Source organism: Blennius ocellaris, assembly GCF_963422515.1.
Source record: "Blennius ocellaris genome assembly, chromosome: 8".
In the NCBI taxonomy this organism is placed as follows: Eukaryota; Metazoa; Chordata; class Actinopteri; order Blenniiformes; family Blenniidae; genus Blennius; species Blennius ocellaris.
The window spans coordinates 12,221,784-12,241,983 of NC_137657.1; the positions used below are offsets into that span (position 1 = coordinate 12,221,784).

Below are 20,200 nucleotides of genomic sequence, written 5' to 3' on the forward strand. Positions count from 1 at the left end.
CTCAGCCCTGGCTGACGATGATTAAATGAACTGAATCTCAAGGGTGAGGAGCCCTGTGCACCAGATGAGTCTGAATGAACAGCGTGCCCAGTGACTGATTTTTTGGAGCTGTCACACTTTGCTGAAGCAACATTTTTCCCAACGAAGGAAGACAGAACTGACTGTAATGCCTATGTGTAAAAGCACAGACAAGGTGGGGACTGCCTTCGGCCGAGCAACGAGCAGCCTAACAATATTGGCCGGACTCCATACCCGGTTCAAACTGCGGACGTACCCACATTACAAATCTAATGCCTGGGCTGCCTCGATTTCCTTGTGACCTTATAGATAATTCCCAGAGGAACTCACACTCTGATCACTGTTACAATACAGGAGTGTAAACTGATGTTATATCACATTAGGGGTCAAATCTCCCCATCTATAGATCAGCATCCACCTGTTAAAAACAATGGGCTACCAAATACTACAGAGCCATCAGTCATGAAATGAAAAGAAAGACAAAACATACACAGTCCATAGATAACGGTGTGTGCTCAAGAGGCAACTTGCTTTGAAGTGGGTTGTGTATGACGGCTAACGGTTTTTCTACAGAGCACAAATGTATAGAACATGATGCAGAGGTTGCACTTACACAACTGTCCTTCAAAGCCATTTAAGGAGATACAGAGGAAGCTGGTCTGACAATCACCATTTTATTATTATAACTCAGTGACAAATTATAAGAGTCAGTGATATTTTGTACAGTCAAAGGATCAGCTTCACGAGCTGGAAACCCACAGAATCGGGAGCGAAGGGCAACACGAGGCCTTCTCCTGCATCATGGCTCCCTGTATACCACAAGAGACTCGGATGGTGAGGAATCCCCTCCCATCCTCAAGACAAAGACCTTGCTGTATGATAACGCACTTCAGCCAGTATGAAATAATAATAACAATTTAAAAAAACTATAACAAGAAAAATACTTTAAAAAAACTCCAAAATATACAAAAAAAAAATATTCATCAATAACAATGCTTATCAATACTAAGGGCTATCCTATGCTATATACTGTAGTATGTGATATCTGTGGTCCATATAAAATTCTCTTTCTATTGATTTTGTGTTGATATTGTCATGATGTATTGAGTATTAATGTGTACAAAAAACAAGAGCAATTTAAGCACAGTTCAAAGAGAAACACAGAGACAAAACTTTGCACAAATCTATCCCCTGATTATTTGCACCAGATACAAACATATTTTGTGTCGCGTCCTCAAGGTTTACATTCTGTATGAGCGCAGCTGGAAGTGTGACTGATCAATGGAAGCCATTGTGTCGAGAGAGGATTGTTTTTTGTTTTTTTTATTAACAGAAACCAAAAGGGTATTACGCGGATCGACGAAGGAACTGGTTACTGCTCAGTTTTTGTTCAGTCATGTGGATGGACACGGAGACGAAACGCTGATAAACAGAAACACAGAATTCATTTTGGACAATCTTCCTATACACAGTGCTAAATGTAGTTGTTATGAATATGATGGAGTGTTATTATTAATTATTATAACTGTTATGGTTATTATTAACAATTATCTTATGATGTGATGTTATTTTACTTGGTGGGATTTAAGTGTTTATTGTTTTTAGATAACTAGCATTCTCACGACTAGTTGGTTTTTCATACATCTGGTCATAGATTAAAGTTTTTAAAAACATTCCAAATATTGATGCATGCCAGTTCCATTTCATTGAGAGGCATTTACACCATGCCTGGATATTAAGGTCATCAGTGCTTGTATGGCCATTCTCCAGCTGTATGTACTGTGCCTAGACATCAGCCTTATGACTTCTTGATCTCAAGTGATTACTTAGGTTTCCACTCTGGTACAAAAACATGTATTTTTCAACAACAACAAAAAATAAATCTGCAGCCTTCTAAATGTATGATGGGGTTTGAATAGACAGTGACAGATAGATACGTTTGGGATGTTACTCAGTCTGCTGCCTCAGCCGCAGCGGCCTGACCCGATTTATTATGGGCTTCGTACGAGCTACACCCATGACGCCATAATGTATGTATGTTTGGATCAATGTTTATTACACAGGTTGGAAAAAGAAAGATCTAATGGGAACCTGAATGCTTTGAATGCAGTATCTTTTTTCAGGGAAATAGGACAGGGGACATATAGTAGTATTAGAGTTTTTTAATAGAGCCACAAAAGGTCTGTAGCAAAGTCTGTAATATCTCACAAGCCATATCCATCAAAGCTCATTATCACAATTTTATAAATGGTTAATCTAATTTGTGCAAGTATTGTATTTTGTATAGCTAGTACAATCAGAATATTTTGAGTGATCTCTTTGACATTAATTTGAAGATTAAAAAAAATATATGTGTTAGTATTTAATGAATTGTACAGTGCCAAACTCATAACATTTTGTTGTCTTTTTATTGCCATAGCCTCCTAGATGGCTGAAAAGGGATTATATCTTTTTTTTTTTGACAACTAAAAAGTAATATACAGACAAGTCAGCTTAACAAGGTTGTTTCCAGAGAGAAATGAATGAATATGGTGTACATTTTTACCATTATGAATTCATTTAGAGAGAGAATTGTTAATGGCCACTAGACACAGACAGGGACAGTGTCCACTAATGAAAAATTACAAGGATTTATTTTCATGCCTATACATTTAAAAAGCAGCCCTTTTCTTATTGTTCAATGCATTGATCTCTTGGATACGACAGTGATTTACAAAGAATTTGTATAATAAAGTTGGTGGGAAAAACGTTTTGTCCTTCATTCGGGAGTGTGCGATTTCTTGCATCGTTCATCTTTTTACCCTTATCATTCTTAGCTGAAGAGCTTAAAACACACAGTATTTTCTATTGGCTTGGTAACATTTGCCATTTCCACAAGCACTATTAGCAGTTTCCAGGTAGTGCGGGTTTGGAGTTTTTAAATTTGTTAATGACAAACTTTTACAATTTCTCATGAATAAAATGGCCAAGTTATGGTCTCGTCAAAGTTGTTGCTGAAGTGGTAGGAAGTTATTACAATAAAGTCAACTGGGAGTTTTATTGCTTTTGAGCGGTGCACTTGTTACATCACTTTTCCACAATAACTTGTTTTAGAGTTTTAATTTCCACGAAATATGTGATTTAATTTTTTAAAAAGTCAATAGTATCCCCAAATGATTCCTTTTTGATCATGATTTCTTTTAGAGGTGAGTCGGAAGCCAAAGGACACCCGCCCCCAACTCCAAGAAAGGAAAAGTGCCTTTCAGTATTCTTGATACAAAGATAAAGCTATTTAGTTAATATGTCACATTTGTATATATTCATTCATTCATTCACAGTCATAAGACTTTGGAACATGTCAAATATATTCATCACCCATTAAACAAAATGGTGTAAATTACACTTTATTAGTTCCTCCCTGAGACAGCATTTCAGAGCACATAATACCTGCAGACCCTGTGCCAGGCTTCTGTCAATCTCTTTCGCAATGTATCAGACTTCCGACTGACATCTGTGTTCAGTGGCTGCACAAAGGAAATCCTGGCATCTCTTAAGTATGACTAATTAGCTATGTAATGAAGTTAATTTGAGACTTCTTTTTTAACTAAAACACGTGGCAAGCCAGTAAACTCATTTTCTCTGGGTGGAGGGAGCATCCAGAATCATTGCTTACATAAATGTAGCGGCACCAGAGTACAAAAATGGTTAAATGCAGGTAAAAGTTGCACAGTGAAAATGCGACAACACATACAGAAGAGTAAATGCACATATAGTACAGTACATATGAGCAGTACTGTATTATATACAGAAAAGCATTCAACGCTTATACGATTCTGAGTGCATTTTCAAGCACCCCGGTTTTAACGGTGAGGCTGGTTGGTGGTTTTACAACAGTGAATTGCTTCTGACTGATATTTCAGAAGGCCATGATATGTTTTTTATTTATATTTTAATCAGTATGAAAACAATAACTATTCTAATTAAACGGCTCTAGTGAAGTGAAATAATGTATTAAAAATGTGACGATAACAAGGAAAACAATTTTTTTTTTACATGACCAAGATAAGAAAACAATTTTATCATGTCCTCTTTATTTATAAAATGCTTTCACACAACCATGGTTGAAGCAAAAATGCTGTACATGAGCCATACAGTTAAAACATAAGACAGACCAAGAAATGAAACTATAAATGCAATACGATGAAAAGAATAGACACAAAAATTTCCAATGAATTCAGGCCAACTATCAGAGCAACACATATATACTGTATGTCGATATAAAGCACAGCTCTGAGGCACACATCTGTGTGTGTGTGTGTGTGTGGGTGTGTGTGTGTGTGTGTGTGTGTCTATGATAAAATCCCAGTTCCTCTGGGAGGTACTGTGGCTTCAGTGGGGCTTCAGTGCAACGGGAAGCAGATGACTTTTAATCAAATGGAAAGAGGAAATTGTTTTTATATATTTCACAGCTCCACAAGATCTGTGCAGAGTTATATGAGACTGGAGCAGACAGATCCTTACAGTGAGGCGGGAGCTGATGGAGCTCATATTCAAAACCTCCGGTGAATACATTTATTGCTTTGAGATGTACGTAGGCTTAAATGAAAGTGCAAACGCCTGCCATTGTTCTGGTACAGATCTCGTTCTTCCTTTTTTCATATGAGGAACACGAGGGGCTTGGAATTATTATGTTTGACTTTGGCAGCGGCAGCCTCTGATGCATTACAATGTAATTTACAGATTTCACCACTAGGAGGTTCAGTGGCTCGAAGATGAACAGTAGCATGAAGACTTTGCTCTCATAACGCACCGTCAAATCTATTTCCGTTAACCTGCACAGGGCTGACTAATGTGTTGAGTATGCCAAAGAAAGCAGAACATAGTCATGTTAGACTATTTGCAGATACCCTTTGTTATCAATGGATACACTGAGCACATGGTCCAACGGTTGTAAACACTTAGAGGATTACACAGAAGTTAGGACAGGCTGAACGAGTCGATGTGTAATTTCGAACGTTTGTGTTTGCATGCGTTGCCTGGCATTCTCTCAACGTACAGTCTGGTTTTACTCATTACTGGTTTACTAGGATTATTGGTGACTCTAAATTGTGTGTAGGTGTGATTGTGCGTCTGCCTACAGAACCCGTGACATTAAATTGAAAACTCCCAATCAAAATAAAACGTATTTGCCGTGCTGTTTGCCGTTAATTCGCGCTATGATTCAACTCCTTTCGAACTGTCAATGGAGAACCGTTGAGGTGATGCTCATTTGTCCGTTTCTTGTTCAAATTGTCCCTTAAGACCCTGAGAGTGGATCCAATGAAGGCCTCAAACCAGATACGATGGTTTGTTAATGCGGGATGTTGTGGTAGCCACGTCGATTTAAAGTATCCTCCAAAATCTCAATACATCTCTCAGAGCGCCAGCAGCAACCCCCCCCCCCCCCCCCCCCCACACACACACACACACACACACACACACACACACACTGTCACACCTCCTCCTCTGTGATTCAAGGTGGGAACCACACATGCAGATACCATCCGTTCGCCCTTCCTTCTATCTCCAAAAAACACGGCAGCTGGAATGGTAAAAGAAAAAAAAAAAAGAAAAAAAAAGAAACCCTCAAATGTGGGCTCATCAAAGCAAAGTACAAATTGCCACTGATATAATGTTCCTGTGTTTCTCAGCCGAAGCGTGTTTCCTCTGCTCACTGGTCTCCCTTTGAAAAATCTTTTTTGCAGATGCTTGAAAATGAAGGCTTGATTTCTACAGTCTGAATCGTTGATGTCGGGACGTGGCTGCTGTTCCAATCTCAGCTACAATCTCATGCACATTTTAAATGACGAGCTCTAAGATGGGTGACTGATAATGAACTTGTCCTTCACAAGAGCAAAGGTGATTTCTCAGCTGAATATTTCATAAATTCCTCAGCTGTAGTGACACTATTTATTTATTTATTTTTCAGTGGCACACCGACTGAACAAGAGAAGTTGTTATTTTTAATCTGAATTTTTATTAATCTTCATGGAGAAATTACTTCCCATCATGATTACAGTTCACAATTTTCCTCTCAGTCCAAACATTTGTTTGTGAGACGATCTATCTCTGCAGTGTGTACCCTACCATCAGGCCAGATTGGTTCTATAGATAAAGCTTCCTAGAAGCTGCACAGATGTTATATGATCATAATAGTATTTTTCATTCGTGAGCTAATTTCAAGACATCCAAGTAAATAATGAAAAAGTTAAAAGACATTTAAAAACAGTTACATATTCAAGAAAAAAAGAAACTTAGGATTTTGCAGCAGACAAATATAATTGAGCATCAATATGCTTTTATGTCCAGACTCTCACCATCGTAAGTATCACTCCCACCATGATGGGAGTGAAACCTTGAGATGCTTTAGAGGAGTGCAGTGATCTGAATGTTCTTTTTTGAATAACTACTTGATGGTAATTTAATACAATTTAAACAAAGTTATAGTTGTATTATCTGAGTAAGCTTTCCACTTCTAGCAATGACACGTGTGTGAAGTATTTACCAGATGATAGCTAGATAAACATGACGCATATTACCTGATTTTCATCTCCAGCACAATGGTATAAAACAGTGATGTCAAATGAAAGGTTCGTGGGGCAAAACTGGCTTGCAAGAGGCTACAACCCGGCCAAACCACCAAGAATATTATACACATTTCAAAGAAAACATTGTTTTTTTTGCCGTGTCACAAAACAACACAGAGACCCAAGCTGTGATATCGGTGGTGGGTGCTGCCATGAACGATAACATTAGCCTTAAAGCCATGCTGTCAGGGTGAGTTTGCAAAATCATCCCAAATTCAACAGCTATAGGAGAAGTTTCTTGGACATTGCGCTGTAATCTGCACCAGTAGGTTTCATTAAAATCCGCTTTATGTTGAGATGTTATCATTTTCTGTTGTAATTGTAGTTTTGTGAAAATGTACACATTTATATCACATATTCTCTGCATCACAATAAAGAAAAGCTAAATTTTAAGGTTATTAGTGCACTATTTTTTACCAGTCCGGCCTATTTGAGATGTAACTGAGCTGTGTGTGCGGCCTCCGAACTCATGTGTTTGACACCCCAGGTACAGTGGATGGACTGATGGGTGTAATCGGCTTCAAACACACATTTTTGGGACAGTGGGGAAAAATACGCAGGGAGAACATGCAAACTCTCCATAGAAGGTTCAGCGACTGGACTTGGATCAAGGGTATTCTCACGGGGCAATTATTTCCACAGCTTGTCAGTGATAGATTTAATTTACTAAACTTTTTTTTTGCTAAGTGACTATTTGAACCAGTAGTAAAACAAATAGTTAGACTTACTTCAATTTACGTTTCTATGTTTAATCTCTTTAATTTGTTTTTATATTTGCAGGCCTTCAAGGCAAAAGACACATTGAAGCATGGGGGAAGATTATTCATAGGACGAATATGTGTTAATATAAAGAGACCAACAGTAATCTTTTCCTAAAAAGTTTAAGTTAAATGGTGTGCGGTTGCGGCGCCCCGATTTGACGGTTCTCCGCTCAGAGCCCTTAAAAAAAAAAAAAAAGAAGAGCCGAGCGCGAGCCCCGCTGCCGCTACCCGGAAACATTACCAGGGCCGGAAAGGACCAATGTTAAGGGAGCACACGTCACTCACTTTTACCCCCCCTCCCCAAAAAAAAAAAAAAATATTACCACCGACCATCTAAATTCCCCTCGGCCATCGAAACATTCAGCTAAAAGCTCAGTGCCGGCGCGACCCGTCGTGATGAAGCGGCTGCTGCGGCGTGGCCGCGGCGCGGGCCGCCGGTAAATTCGGAAGGGGGAAATCGCTGTGGGCGCTCTCCCCGCTCAGCATCAGTGAAAATGGCTCCGGCTAACGACTGGAAAACTGCACGCAGAAATGGAAGCGGCCGATAGCTAGCCAGGCGGCTCGAAGAAGGCGTGCCAGGCCTCATCCACCCGCCACCGTCGCCCCGGAGCCCGGGAGCACAGGTAAACAACCCCTCCTGGACGTCGCCTCGCGCGGGTTGTTTTTATGCTTTAAGACCGAGGCGTTCGTGGCGTTTCGCGGCCCCCCCGGGGGAACGTTTTGTGCTCGGAAACGTTGGCTAACGGTTAGCCGCGGCGCTTCTGCGAGACTTCCAACGCTGCGTGCGGCTCCAAATAGCCAAACACGCCGAGTAGAAACACGATGCTGAAGTAAAACCGGGAAGTTTTGTGTACAAACGCAAGCAATGGTTCCCTTTTATTTATTTATTTTTTACCGCCCGACAAATGTTGGCCAATAATGTTTGAGGACGCTTCTTCCTCTCTCGGCTAATGTTTACATTGTGCAGCCGGACTGAGGGACTGCTGTTTCATTTAGCTCCTTTTTTTTTGTGTGTGTGTGTGCCTTCTTCACAGGGTCGCTGGTTTACTCTTAACATGAAAGTCAAATTAATGTGTGCTAGATTATCTTCCTCGGCTGCCACAGGAGCTCAAGCCCCCGCTGCATTCGTCGCTTCAACTTGAGGAAACGGTAAGATTTTATAAAAAAAAAAAAAAGAGGTGAGCAAAGCCGCATGCAGAGTGAGGGCTGCCACTTTTACCCTTCTTCACAAGTAAATCAATAGAACATGTTAATGGGCCACAACTTGGATCTTGCCTATAAGTCAATCCAAACTTGAACTGTTCAAGTTTCCATTATGCAAATGTATGTTAATAACACTGAAAAAAACAAACCCTCTTCTAGTTGTTGTAAAACTTGCTGTGGTGATTTAGTTTCATGTTATGTTGCACTAGATCATGTAAAAACGTTGCTAGTGATGCAAAAATGAGCAGAAATTATTTAAATTACCATACAAAGAATGTTAAGGGGATGGACTATAACCATAAAGGGTGACGAGGAAGGTGATGATCTTCACTCCAAATTACTTTAATTTAGATTTTTTTTTAATTATGTGGTCTGATATGGAGGAATAATTAAATCTAAGAACTATTTTTGTGCTCAGCAGTGAAAAGTTTATCTATACATACAGATTCCGCCTTTGCCAAATTACAAAGAATGCCAAACAGCCGTGGTTTTTAAATGAAACGACGATGCACTTAAAAACAAGTAAGCTTGTGTTTGGTGGATAGTGGTTCCAATATTGTAGCAACACTTCTTGGCAATAAATCCTATACTATCGGCGAGGCCTGATTAGTCAGGCCTGCAGTACTCCCGAGTAGTGCAGGGTATTGCAGAGACGAGGATTTGAATTTGAGGATGGAACGGCCTGCCAGCAGTTCTGACCTCAACCTCATTGAGCACTTGTGGGAGCAGCTTGGCCGTGCTGCTCATGCCTGAGAGACCAACACAACACAGCAGTGTGTGAGCAGCACCACGAGCAGGGAATGCCAGACTGTTGTGGCTGTGTATGTTTTTTTTTTGTTTTTTTTTTCCCTACTGCGGCTCCTGTTCATTAAACAAATGCATTACTAAATCAGGCATCCAATCCATCAACGGGAGTCTTAACAGCGAAACAAAAACCGTTTGGCATTGGCACAGAAAGTTTTAGCAAGTTTTTCTTGAGTGCAACCCACAAATGAATGTTTCTTACTATAGTTGCGCTATATAAAAGAGAAATAATCAAGCTTTCCAATAGTACAAGATTTATTGTCAAGAAGCCTTCCACCAGATGTAAGGATGTACCAAACAGAAATGTTCTTTATTTTTTGAGTGTAGTTTATAAAGGGATTAAAAAAACAACAACTATAAAACTAAGGCATACGGCAGAATGCCCCAAAAGGTAATTGAATGTAAAACTATACAATTCAACTTTATTTTTATAGTCATTTCTCTGTGCTTTTAACAGTGAGAAACCAAACAAAACGATGTGTGCATTAGTGCAAATTAGTGCACCGCGTCACTGCTGACGTGCACAATAACCCATAGCAACATCAGCTACATGTACGTGGGATACGGTCAAGTAGAGTTCCATAGGATAGTTTGTGACACGCTTGCATACGTACACACACACATAGTTATGGGACTATTGTGAAATTAACAAGACCACATATAGCCAAGTGTATATATGTGTATATATATATATATATATATATATATATTTTTTTTTTAAATATATAAAACGGATTAAAACATCCTCGTCAAAATTCTAAACTTGAATTGAATGAAAATTAACATTTGGTGGTACAGTGTGACCTGTCTTGGAAGACATTAATTTTTACTTTCTAATTTGGGTTTCAGCAGGAAGAGCGGATGATTTGTTCCATGCTGAGAGTTCAGAACTGACAATGACATGTTTTGTTCCACTAAGTTCTGCCATATGCAGGAATATGATTTGAAGAGGGTTCTTCAGACTAAAATATATTTTTCGTCCAGATTTCAGTTGCTAAATACCATATTGGCAACTACAATACATTTTATAGTAAAGGTTATTCAACAAAAATTAGTTGCCAATGTTTTGGATGGCAGTTGTAATAGTGCAACAAAGGTTTTTTGTGTGTTTAATATAAAAAAGAAAGATGGCAGATTAGTGGTTGTAGAAGCTGGAAGGTCTTTGGTTCAGATCTCTGGAGGGAAAGATGTTTTGATGGGGGAAGTGGAAGCCACTACTCATCGATCGCTGTGGCATCACCATCGCCACTAAACCCCATCTGTTCCACTGATCCTACTATGTATAGTTAAAGTGAACTATAAATAGGGTGTGCCAAATGCAAAGGACTAATCTACCCTGGGGGCTCAATAAAGTTATTTGGCTTAATGTTGAATAACAAAACTCTCCAGTCTCTAGTTATGTTGCTAAATTCTAAATAATCTGTTACATAAGTACTCCTGCATTCACCCAAACCTCAGTCGTACAGTATGCCCTTTTGTGCTTTTTCCATGGAGGACTTCCACACACCTCTCTATTCTGTCTGTTTTGGTTTTTTTCTTCTAACATTTAGTGCTGGCAGAGTACCCACACATATTGTATTTATACTGTAAAAGACAATGTGATCCACCTCATACAGCTGCTGCAGCCTGTAAATGTTCCAGGGTTAGGTAGGACAGCATGTAAGGGTGTAGGTTTGTGAAACAGTCTGCCTCTTTTCTCACAGACGCCCACAAAGTACTCATATATACATATGAATAGACACAATAATTGTGAGACTAACTTTGTTTTCCATAGTAAATCTAAATCTAACAATAAAAATAATTGGAATTTATGCAGCTTTTCCACTTGGGCTGCAATCCATCAGATGTGCTACATGGTAAGTTATTGCAAAAATATGCAGTGAAAATGTTAACTATTCACTAATCTCTTTGTGGTTGCTTTTGTATGTGGGATGTTTATAAAGGGAGCTCTTTAATTGTTCTGAATTACTTACTTACTTCTGAGTACACCAGGTGCTCTACATGCGGTCTTTTTTTTTTTTTTACTGCTGATCTTTTCTGTCTCTTTATAATGGCAACATACAGAAATATTTTATAGTTAAAATTTTATATGGCAAGAACAGATTCATCTCAAGAAATCCCAATACCATTGAGAAATTCAGGTTTTTTTTCAGTTATTTCTGCACCCATGACCTAAAAACTGAAATGTACTTTTAGATTTCTTTGAGATAATTATGACCTTTGGTTCAAAAGAACAATATTTGGAGGTACAATATTGACCTGTAAGGTAAATCTACAAAGAATAACCCCCCCCAAATTTGAAATGTTTCTGTTTATGCAGTGAATCTAAAATATATGGAAGATGAGTCATGTAAAAAAAGAACTTCACCATTGTTTTGTTTTTTTCAGATTCCTTAAGATGTACCTGTATTTATGATTGATTACATAATCCGCTAACATATATATTGGGACAATAACATAAATGTTGAGACATCACTCTTCTTGAATATTGGCAGTAAAATATAAAGTTTGTGTTGCGTATTCGCTTTAATAGATTGGGCACTTTAATGAATTTAAAGGTCTCTGAGTGAGGGACTGAGTGAATTTTTAGACAAGTTTGTTGATGGTGTTAGCCCTCTGTGACTGTCATACTTTTTGAATTTTGTGTTTTCAGCTGTAGGAGCTTCTTGGCTGAACACGGATGAGGAATCTTGCATAGGTGAAGGAAAATATCAACGCAGTAATTCTCAGAGGAAGGATGAAGAAGTCGTTTGAACTGCTTCTCAATACAAATTAAGCAATTTTTTTTTTTTTTTATTATTGCCGGAACTTAACTACCTTCCCAAAAGACACTTTTTACCCTTTGATCATCAACTTATCATCTCAGCTACACCACTTACTTTGGAAGTAGACTGTGGACAGTAAATGATCAACAGGAAGTAGCAGCAGCAGACGTAAACAATGTTGAGAGATGAACTTAAGATCAAAGCTCTCGTTTGATTAATTCTGGATACAAAATTGTAGCAACGCCTCACTTTGAGGGTGAAGTTTGTCTTTCACCAGTCAGTGGTGGAATTATTGTTGCCACCCCTAGTGCTGGAGGTTTGGCACCTGCACCCATATGTGCCATTGAGTGGGAAATGTTCCAATTTGGAAAATACAATCTGGACATTATAGAGATGTTAAGTGGGCACCAGGCCCACCAGTTCAAAGGCCTTGGTTTAGATCGACAACTGCAGCATCAGCAGCAAGTGCAACTTCACCAGCATCAACTTCAACAGCAGCAGCAGCAGCAGGCTGAGTCTTCTGGAGCTCTTCTGTCTGGACTTGGCTTGGGCCCCCTGCAGGGGTCGAGAGGTAACGCCTTTTCTGATTCTGCCTCCATTTTTGCCAAGATGAGTGCCCCTCCTCCCCCACCTTTACAACAACAGCCTTCCTCATCTCAGAGCTCTCGTTCAAAGTCAAGCAAGATGAGCAGCAGCAGCTCAAGTCATTCTTCAGGCTACCCACAGTTCCTGCGCTCTTTCCACCCGTCTGAGGCAGCACTAGCACAGGAGCAGTTGCACCCAGGTGTAGGTCGATTTGAGCACTTTGCCGGGGGAAGTAGCAGTAGTGGTAGTGCTGGGGGATTAGGAGGATTAGTAACATCAGCACCTCCACCCCCTCCTCTGCATCCTGGCCTTTCTGTACCCCAAGTATCACCTGGCCCTTCCTCTTCCTCTCCCTCCCCTTCAACCTCTGTGGCCACTTCTAACAACCCTTCTAGCAGCAGTGCAGTCAGCTCATTGGGACACCAGTTAGTTGGGGCCCAGTCTGATGCACGGAGCCTTCACCAACAGTTTAGTTGCATGTTAGCTGCTAATCAATATTTTCTTTCTGGCGTGCCTGCTAATGCTAGTTTAGAGCAGTTTCTTGTCCAACAGGGAACCCATAACCATTTAGGGATTGGTTTAAGTCAAACAGGTGGAGAGCCTAGTACTAGCCTTGCCCCACCTCCTGCTTTGCATTCTTCTCACTCACATGCTCACTCCACTCCTCAATCACAGCAAACACCACAGCAACCTCCCCAGCAGCAACAGCTTCCACCTCACACCCTCTCTCATCCCCACTCTCATTCCCATCCTCATCATCCTCTCCACCCAGGCTCCCAGCCATCATCACTGGGTAGCTTTGACTTCCAGGGCATTCCTGTACTCTCATCAAATCAGATAGCTTCTCTGATGCAGCAGGAAGCGGGTTTGCCCCTCCCTTTGCCACTTCATTTATCTTTATCAAAGGATGATGGCAAAGGGGAAAGCAGTGGAAGTGGTAGCACCAGTAGCAGTCGGAGGAAGAAGGCTATGGCTGGCTATTTGCCACAAAGAAAATCTGATGGTAGTAGTAGTAATGGCAGTAGCAACCATGGGCACAGTGGTAATCCTAGCACGAGTAGTAATGGAGGGCTTAGTCACGGTCAGCCTCCGGCTTTAATTGGGAGTGGTGTTGTCCTGTCAAATATTGGTGGAGACCCATCATCCCTACTTGCCTCATCATCTTCATCCTCATCAGTAGTTTCTTCCTCCTCCTCCTCTGCTCCCTCTTCCACTGCTGCCTCAGTGCTAGTTACTAATAATTCTCACCTTTCTAAATCTGATAACCAGAGCTCAATACAAGCTAATGCCACAGAGTCTGATTCAGAGCCTGTTTATAGTTGTAACGAGTGTCGCAAAAGCTTCCCTCACCTTTCAAGTCTTCGTAGGCATTTGCGCATGCATGAGCCAACATCTGCAGGTACTAGCAATTCTGCCACTACTGGCCCTAATCCTATTCATATTAAGTCACAGCCTGACCCAAGCCTTCCCCACTCAACCCAAGAAACTCCCCAACCCTCCTCCAATACTTGTCATAGCCCCGACAAAGTATTTAATTGCCCTGATTGTGGGAAAAGCTTTAAGAAAAAAGGGCACCTCCTGCAACATGGTGTTATACACTCGTCTGCCCGCCCATATGGCTGCTCCACCTGCTCTCGGGCTTTTAATCGTAGAGAGTCACTGACACGCCATGAGAAGATACATGAGGAAAAACCATTCCGATGTCCTGCCTGTGGTCGTGCCTTCCGTGAAAGCACCTCGCTACTCAACCATGCTGCCTCAGGCACCTGCGGCAAGCCAGGTAGGGGACCCAAGCAACGAGGCAGCAAGACAGGAACTGATGGTGAGGACAGAGTTGGGGGAGGGAGTGGAGGGAGTAATGGAGGAGGGGGAACTTATCAAAGCAATAGAGGGGTTATTTATGGGAAAACTGAGGAAGAGGATGGTGTAATCATTGTGGGGGAAGGAGAACCAAAATCAGGTTTAGGATGTGATGGTCTGTTTCAGTCTGGAAGGGGAGGGAATTCAAATGACAGGGACAGAACAGATGGTAAATACCCCACTGACTACTCTCGGAATCGTTACACAGGCTACCATGATGACCACCGTTCTCAAGGTAATCCATCTCCATGCTACTCTGGTGCCTCCCCATGTGGAAGTGGGATGGCGGGCCCAGCTCTGAGAAAGGCACCCTTGGCCCCAACACTGCATCCACACTCACAGAGCCACAGCCAGCACCATCATCCGCAGCAACAACCCCATCTGCCCCTTTCTTCTCTTCTGGATGACTCAGAGGATGATGTCACTAGTTCTGTCAATAATGCAATCTCTGCTATAACAGCTGCTAGTAGCAGTGGAAATAGAGGGGATGATAGGGGAGACATCATAGGAGGTCTGCTAGGTGGTCTTGGTCTAGGACCTCTGGGCTCTCCTTCTTCTACATCTGGCATGGATAAGAATTACAGAGCTGGTGGGAGCCAGGAGGCAATGAGCAGCAACACAGAGAATCTTGCTGCCAAACCAAAACGCCCCCGCAAACCAAGAGCTAAGAAAGATCCTGCTGCTGGCGGACAGCCCCCCAAACGTAGGCAGTACACCCCAAGAATGGGTCCGAGTGGGCTCCCACGCACTCACCTCTGCAGTGTCTGTGGAAAGGGATTTGCACGGCGGGAGACCCTTCGCAGACATGATCGGATCCATACTGGAGAAAAGCCCCATCACTGCACTGTTTGTGGAAAGTATTTCAGAGAGGCTTTTCACCTTAGCAAGCATCAAACGGTCCACTCTGGGGCAAAGAATTACAAATGCAGCATTTGTGGAAAGGAGTTTGGTTACTCCCAGAGTCTCAGGAGGCACAGTAAACTTCATCAGAAAGGGGAGCTGGAAGAGGTGCCCACAACACCTGCTCCAGAAAACCTGAACAGCTTTAATCCAAATCCTCAATGTAGCGTGGCCCAAGACAGGAGCCAGAACCAAGCACCAAGCACCTCCTCTTATTACTCTTACCCTCAAGATGTCAAGCCTCAAGACTCCAATCCACAGCCACAACCACAGCCACAGCCGCAGCCTCCACCTGAACCCCAGCCTCCACCACCTCCTCGACTTTATACCTGTGCTATATGTTGGAAATCGTTCCGTCATCACTTCCATCTGACTGCCCATCACCAGACGGTTCACGAAGGGGGAGGTGAAAAGCTCTTCTGCTGTGAGGTATGTGGTAAAGCATTTGCTTACTCCAATAGCCTTACTCGGCACAGGCAGTCCCAACATGGGATAACCCGGTCTGAAACGTCTAACCAGCAAGAAGGCAGTGGTGGGTCTGGGGACAACAGAAGTGGGAGTGATGTTAATCAGTCAGCATCTGAGAGTGAGGCTGCCACTAATGCCCTGTTACAGATGGCTCCTTCTACTGAAGGTCATGGAGGGCAGAATCTTAGTGTTGTAACTCATAGCCACCAACAAGCAACCCCGCAACCATCAGCTGGTTATTCATCCCTATTTTATGATAATGTGGCAGCCCAACCCTCTGCCTCGAATGCCCCAGCTTACTCTCAGCCCCTACCCCCTAATTCTACTGTCATGCCTCCACAGCATCCACATTCCCCGGCCGGGGTGAAAGGAGAGCACATATATCCAGCTGGATCCCGTAGCCGTACACTTCACACCACAGCTCCGTTCCAGCCCCTCACGGAACTGCCCTCCACTGAACATCACCATCTGCATCACCATCATCATCACTCCCACCATCATCTTCATCATCAGTCAGGTACCCAGTCCCACCAACACCTTGACTGCAGCAGCCAGTTGTCAAACGATGAAATAAGACGACACAAGAAAAAAAAAAAAAAGTCCGACAGGAAAGAGTGGAGGGACAATAAATGGGAATCCCAAGATCTAGTCAGGTTTGACGGGATCAAAAAAAAGAAAATCAGTTTCACAGTAAGAGGCCAATCGAATAAAAAGCAAGGCTCTCTTCGTTTGACAATTAGGCGAGGAGGAGAATCAAGTGGTGGTGGGTATAAGCTTGTCAACTCGGGTGGAGCAAAGGTACAGATCCTGTCATCTCTCAAAGTCCCTGTGAAGCGCTATGGCTGTCCCATTTGCCCCAATGCTGTGTTTTCCCGGAAAGCGGGACTGCTGGTTCACATGGCAGTAAAACACCCACAAAAAGCCTTGAGCACTCAGCAGCGTCTAAGGTGCAGTGTATGTGGGAAGCAGTCTCACCGGCCGTTGGCAGCATTCATTCATCGAGCCTCCCATCGTGCCAGAGGGTCTTTTTCATGCCGACGCTGCGCCGCTCGCTTTTGGAATGCTACACTCCTTCACAGGCACAAGGTGTCCTGCCGCCGCAGGGCCAAGGGACTGCAGAGAGGAGACGCCAAGAGGCTGAAGCTTGCTAAAAGACCAGGAGAAAGACAAACCAGTGAAGGTCACGAGGAGATGTCATTCCTACAGGGACCATACCGATACTAAGACTCCTGGTATCTGAAAAGAGTGGCATCCAAGAGGAGCATTTCAGTTCTAAAATGGGAAAGTGAAAGGAAAAAAGGGACTTGAAAAGGCTCTCGTGGCCTTCAGGAGAATTTGACTCATGTCTCTGGTGCATCTACTCTGCTGACTTTTAGACTATTAGAATGAGTGTGTTAACAACTACTGTAGAGTGTCCTATAAAATATCACCAGATATTCTTCCAGATTATATTGGAAGGTGTTTTCAAAGATGTGACTGTTTTCATAGGATCATTAATTAACCCCTCAAGTGCATTGACACTATGCTTGGCTGACACTGTGCAGTTACTAGACAAGTTTAGGTGAAATGACCTGCTAATGTATCTTTCTTCCCTTAACTAGAATTCCTGCTACACCTCTTGCTGTATGATAAACGTCTCTGCTGTGTAATTTGTCTTGTTGTTGTTCACTTAGAAGCTCTGAGGATTTTTTTAAAAATGTAAAGTGCATTTATTAGGAGTAGGGACACGAGGACAACACCCTTTGTTGATAGTTTGTCAGTGCATGTTTGTTCTCTGGTCAAGTTTTTTGCTGAGGTTGTGAAATCACTCCTGCAGTATGTGATGGTTTATTCAATATATCACCTGAAGTTTGTAGTGTAAATTTGATTTGAAAGTTGCTCTCTATTCCCTTGTGATTTAATCACATATAGATGACATGTCAAAGTTGCTGGTAATTAGTATTACACGGATCCCTCTCCTGCCAAAATGAAGAAACTTACAAGAAGCCTTGCTTATAATGTTCACTTTAGTTCATTTATTTAAAGATATTCATAGCTTTTATACCAAGAGATTGAAAACAGGTTAAACAAGTGTACTGTAACACATGTTTATCATGTTATTTGTATGCTCTTTTTAGCGGTGATTATTTCTACAGTACTTCACGGTGTGTTAAAACAAGGACCTATCATAGAAACAAATGTAATATTCCATGTATTTATGTATTACCCAATCAGTCTTTATGCCAACCTTATACTCACCCCTTCTATCTTTTTACTTTTTGCTGACTTGCAATCATACTCTGTCAAGCATTGTTTTCTTCTAAAGAAAGATGAGTTTTAAGAACATCTTGTCACTTTATTCACTTCGCAAATGTCCGTACCCCTGTCAAGCCTTGTTTTCTTTCTTCTAAAGAAAATTATAGTTTTAGTAGATTTTTATCACATTATTTACTGATAAGTCAGTAGTTGATTATATTTCAGCAATGAATAAACCTTAAGTGTAATAATAATTTTTGCTTTTCTTTTGTGTCTGTCACTAAAGTCACCGACTGCAATATCCATGAAATGGTACAAAATGCTAATCAGTTAACACGAGTAGGTTTAAACTGTTACCAAAGTCAATATTGAAGTTTTTCAATTATATTTGGATCTGTGTGTTAATACTATCACTGTGTGGATTAAATGGATATCAGGATGTAGTTGCTATACCAATAAATTCAAAGTGCTTAGGCTTGCTAATGTTATTGGCCAGGTTTCTCCAGGGTAATGAATGGTTTTCAATTATCAAAATTCGTGCTATATATTTTGACTATGCTTGTAATAAAAGGCTGTGGTAACCTTTCACTTAAGCGCCACTAGGTGGCAGCACGCAACTCATTTACAGTGTACACTTGGCCTGGTGAGGATGTGTGCACCAGTCACATGGATTTTACAGTTATAGGGGGGTGGACCAAAGGCTGAGTGTTGGATGACTGAATTGTCTGTCTGCTGTTTACTACAACATTAATGCAGCGCTAATGTTTAGGTCTCGTTCAATAGTCACGGTGATTTTTATATGGTGACATTTGAGAATATTAATATTACTAATATAGTAATATGTACCTTCATGTAGTGCATAAAACATCTTTATCTGAAAGTTCTTTCAATACAAACGGATCAAGTAAGAGGCTAACGAGTTAATGAGTTATGTAGAAAAGTGATATGAATAATATATTTTATAAGGATGTCCATCCAATCTATTTCCTACACTAATTTAGCAGCACTGGAACAATCTTAAAAAAAACAAACAATTGGGTGAAGGCAGAGGCTGCATGCAGGGGATCACAGGGCAAAGACGATATAGTCACACACAATTGGGGGGGGGGGGGGGGGGGGGGGTGTCACCAATTATTACAGCCCAGGGAGGAAATCCACATGGGGAGAACATGCAAACCCCATAACGAAAAAGCCTGACAAGGACTCAAACCCATGGCTCTCTGACATATGAGGGTCACCACTACTAAGACATATCTGGCCAAATTCTTAGTCGAGTTTCTATAGTGTTTTGGGAGGGTGGGTGGATAATACATAGGGGATTTTTCAAATGTCCAGGATGCCTACCCCCTATGTTTCCGCTCATTGGCTTTACTTTAATCAAAAGTGGGACAAGTTGTTATTAAATGGCTTTGTTATATTTACACACAGTGCACACTCATTATGTTGAAACCTTTATATGAAGGCTGGGCAACAATGTATTTACGTCAATCTCGCATATCAAGCTGGAGGAAAAATAACAGGAGGTGAATTCCTGCGGCGTGCTTTGATGTACATGTGCTCTGCAACTTGTACAGTAGACCAGACAACCCTTCTCGCGCGTTTTTGTATTTCCATCTGGTCTCACGCGGCAGTGGCATGCACGAGGGGAATCCGAGCAGGCGGGCTTATTCGACCTATTTCTAACCAATGAGCGCCCGTCGTGGGCGGAGCCTTCGTGGTCCCCGCAGCCAATCGCAGGCGGAGCCGCGTGTGGACGGTCCTCTCCTCCGCGTGCCTGACACACGTGCGCTGGAACAGCTATTGTACGCCGGCAGGCAACGTGCTGAAGCACTGCTCTCGCCTGGAAAAAAAAAACACCCGACACACTCACGTTTTCTGTGGATTACAAGGAAACTGGAAAAGTCCTGCAGCTCTTTCTGCTTAATAAACTGAGACAAAACTATGCTCCTGAAGTATTATGTTATTATAAAGGTTATCCACGAAGGCTTAGAGCCAG

At 41.7% G+C, this 20,200-nt stretch overlaps 1 protein-coding gene across 3 annotated transcripts; it reads left to right on the plus strand.

Annotated features, from left to right (window-relative positions):
* The first annotated feature begins 7,692 nt into the window (after window positions 1-7,692).
* Window positions 7,693-18,967, plus strand: LOC308133414 (uncharacterized protein). 3 transcript variants are annotated; one of them, XM_080500773.1, is made up of 4 exons: window positions 7,693-8,007; window positions 8,419-8,533; window positions 12,045-15,930; window positions 16,312-18,967. In XM_080500773.1, exons 3-4 carry the CDS (start codon window positions 12,511-12,513, stop codon window positions 17,191-17,193), a joined length of 4,302 nt encoding a protein of 1,433 aa, XP_080356899.1. In that variant the 5' UTR covers window positions 7,693-8,007; window positions 8,419-8,533; window positions 12,045-12,510; the 3' UTR covers window positions 17,194-18,967. The 3 variants fall into 3 exon arrangements, with proteins under 3 accessions (XP_080356899.1, XP_080356900.1, XP_080356898.1); XM_080500774.1 differs by having other exon boundaries at window positions 12,045-12,727; window positions 14,810-18,960; XM_080500772.1 differs by having other exon boundaries at window positions 12,045-18,967.
* The last annotated feature ends 1,233 nt before the right edge of the window (window positions 18,968-20,200 follow it).